The 6,000-nt window shown below is 40.7% G+C and overlaps 1 protein-coding gene across 1 annotated transcript in view; it reads right to left on the reverse strand.

Annotated features, from left to right (window-relative positions):
- Positions 1 to 5,368, reverse strand: part of agap3 (ArfGAP with GTPase domain, ankyrin repeat and PH domain 3) — a 134,806-nt gene extending 129,438 nt beyond the window's left edge. The window contains exon 1 of the mRNA XM_026149890.1: positions 4,464 to 5,368. Within this exon, the coding sequence (XP_026005675.1) occupies positions 4,464 to 4,833 (370 nt within the window). The 5' untranslated portion in view covers positions 4,834 to 5,368. The remainder of the gene's footprint in view (positions 1 to 4,463) is intronic.
- Positions 5,369 to 6,000: the final 632 nt, after the last annotated feature.

The raw sequence follows: 6,000 nt of genomic DNA on the forward strand, positions 1-6,000 counted from the left end.
TAAATTAGCATCAATCAGCATTTCCTTTACGAGTAACACTAAAGATAATATTTCTAGGGCAGAGCTTTAACTGAATTTCCCTCTACACTCGCACGAATACCTAAAATCATCACATGACAGATATCATCTCTGCAGCTACATCTCCATATATCAGTTATCAGAATTATATTCTTCTTATAAGTCCAAAAACATGATTTATTCCCTTAACAAACCTAAACCTAATGTTTCTCAAGGTCCTGGTTCACTGTTGACTCGGTAGAAACTACATTTACAAACATAAGTTTGTCCTATGTTGTCTTGACTTGCTACGTCAAACAAATAATTTTAGCTCAAATTCAGTTTCATGCCAGATGCCTGATTTGGTATTCACAGGCATGTTAGCTGAATTATCACTGGTGCATTAAGAAGAATAAAAGCAACATTTAACAGAAATACAGGATGCAATTATGGCTACAAGTTAACAGTACATATTTTGTATGACTCCGTGTTTTGTTTAGCCTGCAATCAGCTGACCAATGCAGTGGTGCAATCATCGGTCTGCAAACAGCTGTTGTACGCAGTGAGGCTTTGAGGCGATCACTGGCAGGAGGACAGCCTATGATGATCATCATTGTGATTATAGATGAAAAGATCCATATACTCCTCTGTATAAAAGATACTCAATAAAATGTTAATAATTAGGCTGTGATGTGATAAGTCACCTTTTCACTGTAGAGTAGGCTTATACGTATGTAACAGCAATGAATCGATTACTGCAGACAGTGTGCAAATCTTTACTTCGCTGTAAATATGAGCTTGGCAGTCAGTGTGCTTGCCTTTGAAAAAAATACTCCACGTTTCATGTCATAACAGTTAAAAGCTGGGTAATTTATCCTCAACTGAAAACAGTTTAACCGACACAAATGCTAAAAACATTTTAGGGATTACGCACAGTAATCACTCACCAAATTGATAAAGATTGGGTTTTCCACACTAGGAGCCTCACCGTCATCATTTTAGCATTAATCAATGAAGGCCAACAGTAACTGCGGTTTGAGTTGCAGACAATTTATCCACAGGGGGCCCAGAAATCCCAGGTTCTCCATTTGTTACGGCTCTTTTGTGTCATTTCACACTACAAATTTGTTAGTAAATTTGCACCTCTAAAATACATCTAGGCTCTGTATTAGTGTATTATATATAATCGCTACTGATGATGTTTTCCTACAAAAGCTGGAATTCATCAAGTTACCACAAACCTATTGATAAACAGAGAGCCTTGAGCCAGATACTATTTCAATATAGGAACCCCTCTGTGGTTGCCTGTGAAAAATGTAAGGAAGCTGCGTATGTGTATCAGTACAAATGTTTTCCCCCAGGCTCTCCAAACTGGATTCCCGGCCATGTTTATTCCTGTGTCTCGGATTAACAGCGTAGCGTCTTCAAGATTTTCCAACTACTAGTGCTCACAGCCATTTTGCTTGCATGTATTCCCTGGTAAATTGTCCTAGCTCATCATATATTTCCTACTAATTCTAATTCAGATCAACTTCAGTTGCGATGTTCAAACACGGCTCTTTAAAATAACAAAAAAAGGTAGAAGAGGAAAAAAAAATTGAATGGTAATCATAGCAACTGTAATGTGAAATGGCTTCCAGAAAGCAAGCAGCACCCTAAATATCAATCACCGCAAAAGTATCACCATGCATGGCGAGACATCATCACATAAAGGCCTTATTAATCAACAAAACAACAGGGAGACCTTAGTATCGATGGGAATTCATTTTGTAAGGGGTGTAATTTCTATTCACTCTTTTTTCAGCTAAATGCACGAGCCACTGGTTCCTTAGCAACAGACTCTGCAATGATGCAAGATTGAAGAGGAACAGATCTGCAGTTTCACAGTGCAGGTGAAGAGAAGTCAACCAATGTCTCCTGTTGCAGGTTTTCAAAGCTCCTTAAAGTTGTGGTTATTAGGGCGACCGTATCTTATTTAAGAGAATGACAAAGCACCATCAGACCACTGCAGTGTCTCATCAGAGGGATGCCAAAAACGCCTTTTTGCTTCTAGTGCATGCTGAGAGACATCAGTTCACTACAGTTCTGTATGAACAAAAGACAGTTAATCCTAAAAATGCTAACAATGTGCTACGTTAATTGATAACTAATAAGCCGAAGGGAAACATTCAGTTAATATCTGTGCATATTCTGTTGTTAGGTGTCAGATATTCACAAATGTCTAAACATATTATCCCAGTTTATCATTTGGAATATGACAATTTCCCTTCTAAAGCATCAGCACTAGGCTTCTAGTCAAACATGCAGTGCATCATAATGATAAAGCTTTAGAAAGCATGCTTCAATACAACTGAAACATGCACTGTACATTAATGCAGCCCATATGGCATGTTTTGAGAACAACAGAAAGGTAGAACCAATGTGCATAAACTGGTCGGCCGCATTTAGTTAAATGCAAACATCCTCTCTTAAATTTACATCACATTTGAAAGCCTTGTTATTTTCCAGAGGATGGTTTAATTGCATCATAGGAAAAGCAGACTTTCTTTAGCTGAAGGAAACACACCAACTTGAGAGAGAACAAATCCACAACAAAAGTTGTGCTCTGCACCACAAAATTGTCCCTTGAATGCTTTCCATATTTATGACAGCCAACAGGGAAACAGCACTGAAACTGCCTGGCTTGTTTTGCTTTGGGTCAAGTGTTCGCTTGCCTTTTTAGGAAAAAGAAACAAAACATTTGTATGATAACTGACATCTGAATAGCCTTTTTTGACTTGTAAAAAAGGTACATCTGAGAGGTAACTCGTTAAAGGCTCCAGTGTTGTCCCATCAAACAGAATAAAGGCATGTCTACATTGAAAAAAAAAAGAGAAAATTATGTAACCATCCCAAAGCAACAGAAAAATTAAGAATATCATCCTTTCCTCAAAAGGCTGAAATGAGGCAAGACAGGCCAACCAATTAATTTTCCATTTTCACATGGAGATGATTTTCCATTTTCACACTGAACCTGCTCTAAAAACCAGACACGCCGTATAATGTTCTGATCCTGCTTTCATTTTTATGGCAGTGACCAGTGCCGTGTAGTGAAAATCCAGGTCAAAACCCCCAAAAAGTTTGTGCAAACACATTAATCCATCCATAGATTGGCCTGTGCTTCTAATTAAACTACACATATATCATAGCTTAATGGTGAGTTCACAAAACTTAATGGGAACTGTAGTTGTGTCATGCTGTGTCATAACCACGGCTATATTTGTGTTTTAATGAAAAACTCCAGTCAAATATGAACAATAACAATGTTGTAGGATTAGCTTCCATTTGCAGTTGTTCTCTCTTCATGATTTCTGCCTTAAACTAATTTCACAAATTCTTCATACTCTTTTTCCTATTCTAGAAACAGAATTTTAAAAGCACTATTGGGTTTTTATTTTTATATTATGTATTTGTTGATTCATTGTTAATTCAGCCTGTATTTTGATTCTTTATTTTTAATCATAAGGAATGAGTCCAAATCCAAAAGAAATGTGCACTTTCAGAGACTTGATCTTCCAGGCCTCTGAGTTTTGATTCACAGCGAATTGATAAACGGTCGTGTGAGAAGGTGGAGAAGCGCTTAAGAATCTGCTATCATCATTTCAGATGTTTATATCTGACAGTGCATCTTCTTCAGTCGATTTTGTCATGATGTGGTTGATTCCCACATACAAGGCAGCTATGTTTTACAGCCTCTGTCATCCTTGCTTTGGCAGCTCACAAGATTTGGAATTGACTTCCAGTGCGACAAGGAATATGCCCAGGAGAGGCTTTATAACCAACCCAATCATGTCTATCACCATCTGTAGTGGTGCATCATAATGTGTTCTCTCCTTTTTTACCCTGACTGCATGTGAGTGTTGAATTTTGCCTCTGCATTGTTGAGGACAATTACTACTTTCACAGGACACGTGATCTCACATTTGGAAGCCTCTTTTTCACGTGAACTCAATATTAAAAGAAAGAAAAAAAATCTCAGCCCATTACTGGAGGTCAGCATCAGATGGAAAACAAGGTACCCTTTGGCAAATGCCATTAAGCAGCAGAACTAATTTTGGGGGGCTAATTACATTTGCACAGGCTGTCTCTTGTGAGAGCAATTGAAGAGTTTATTGTTAACACTGCAGTGCATGGGTGCAGTTCAAACCGCAAACAGGACTATGAGATCAGCTACGCCCCCAGCCTCAAAGTGTGATTGTTGACACTAGGCTATGCACCCAGGGCAATGTTACCAATGTGCATAAAAGAAAGGAAATGAGGACCCCCCACACCTTCCCCACCCCCCACTTCAAAAAAAAGAATGGGGGAAAAAAGGAAAACACACGCATACACTACACCCCCTTTCCCTGAATCTCAATGAATGAAAAGCACTAGTCGAAATAGGAAGAAAAAAAAACAAAAACAACAGTCATTCCTCCTTTACTCACCTTCAATGGAAATTACGTGTTCTCTGATCTGGTTCTGCAGTGCCAGGTCATCGATGCGCTCGATCAGGTCGTAGATTGCGTAAATGTTCGGGTGGACAGACTCGAACCGATGGATCTCTGCCCGGATGGCCGCTGAGTTGGACAAAACAAACTGCGAGCCGGCCGGGCCGGGCTGTGCAGCCTGGCCCGAAACAGTCCCCGAACCGAACTGACCAGCCCCTGAGCTTGCAGACGATCCGGATCCGAACTGGGACGGGATAGACTGGGGCACTGGGACGGGAACAGGCGCCGGGACCGTTCCTGGAGTGGGCATGGCTGGCTGAGACTGCTGCGAGATACCGGACACGGGGACGTTCGCCTGAAAATTCATCTTCTTCTTCTCTCTCGCTCTCTCTCGCTCACTCTCTCTCTCTTTAGAGCTACTAACTCTTTTACAGCGGCAACACAAATAAGAAGCAGACTATAATTTGGGATAAAAGCGATGCGAACAAAAGAAGTCCGCGCGATTTGATGGTCTGGAAAACGATCGGCGCAGAAGCATCAATAGTTGGTCGCCTATTGCAACAAAACGCGGCTCATATTATTAAAACTTGACTGTGATTCATTTTCCGTTATTGGCCAGATCTGTCCAGGGCCCCTTTTCTGTTGCTAACAAACCCGCAATGCCTACCACTTGGACACTCCTATGGGCAATAGCGCTGTTTTGGTCAAAGCCGATTTTCCTTAGTTGCTATGTTTGAGGCAGACAATGGGCTAGGCTTCAGCGCGGCGCCCTGGTCCACTGCCTTGAACGCGTTGTTTCTGCGCCGAAATGAAATAGTGTTTAGTCCTCTTTGGTCCAAGTGGTCCCTGCCCAGAGCCCTCCTCCGCATGCTGAAACGTCACCCATCACGTAATTGTACTTGAGAATGGGGGAGGGTGTGATTGGATACGGTGAAGGGAGAAAATCGCAACGTGCACATCATCGTAATAACCTACCTGACAGTTATGCAAGCCCCACACTCCCCCCCCCCCAATATAATTTTCTTTACCCAGGGTTAGTGCAAGATGTGAAAGTAGATTCCGTATTTACATTAGCAGTCACATTGCGGTTAGTTAGTTTGGGTTTTCTTTCGCATGAAGACCTCAATCTATTTTATTCCCATGCAGACCTACACATTCACACGTTCACACTTGTGTGCGCGAACGTGGACACTCAGACACACACAAGATGTTATTTTAGACTATAGGACTTCTTTGCACCATTCTCACTTATGTTACATAGTAATGTTTACTGGCTTGTAATTCCAAAATACCGTTTTTTCTTTTCAGTTTTACGGATTGCAACAAAAGCAAGTTTCAAAAACACAAGGGAGAACAGGCCCGAACACCACAAGCCTATAGTTTATCTTTTGCAGTTGCTGCAGTCCCATATTGTTGACATACCTATGCAGCCATATAAGGCAACAACAACAAATCTTTTAAAAAAAAATCATAAGTAAAAAATCCTTCATCTTATCCCATGATCTGCATGTTTTCTGTTGTTTATATCACTTCC

The sequence above is a fragment of the Astatotilapia calliptera genome, chromosome 18 (assembly GCF_900246225.1).
Source record: "Astatotilapia calliptera chromosome 18, fAstCal1.2, whole genome shotgun sequence".
Lineage (NCBI taxonomy): Eukaryota > Metazoa > Chordata > Actinopteri > Cichliformes > Cichlidae > Astatotilapia > Astatotilapia calliptera.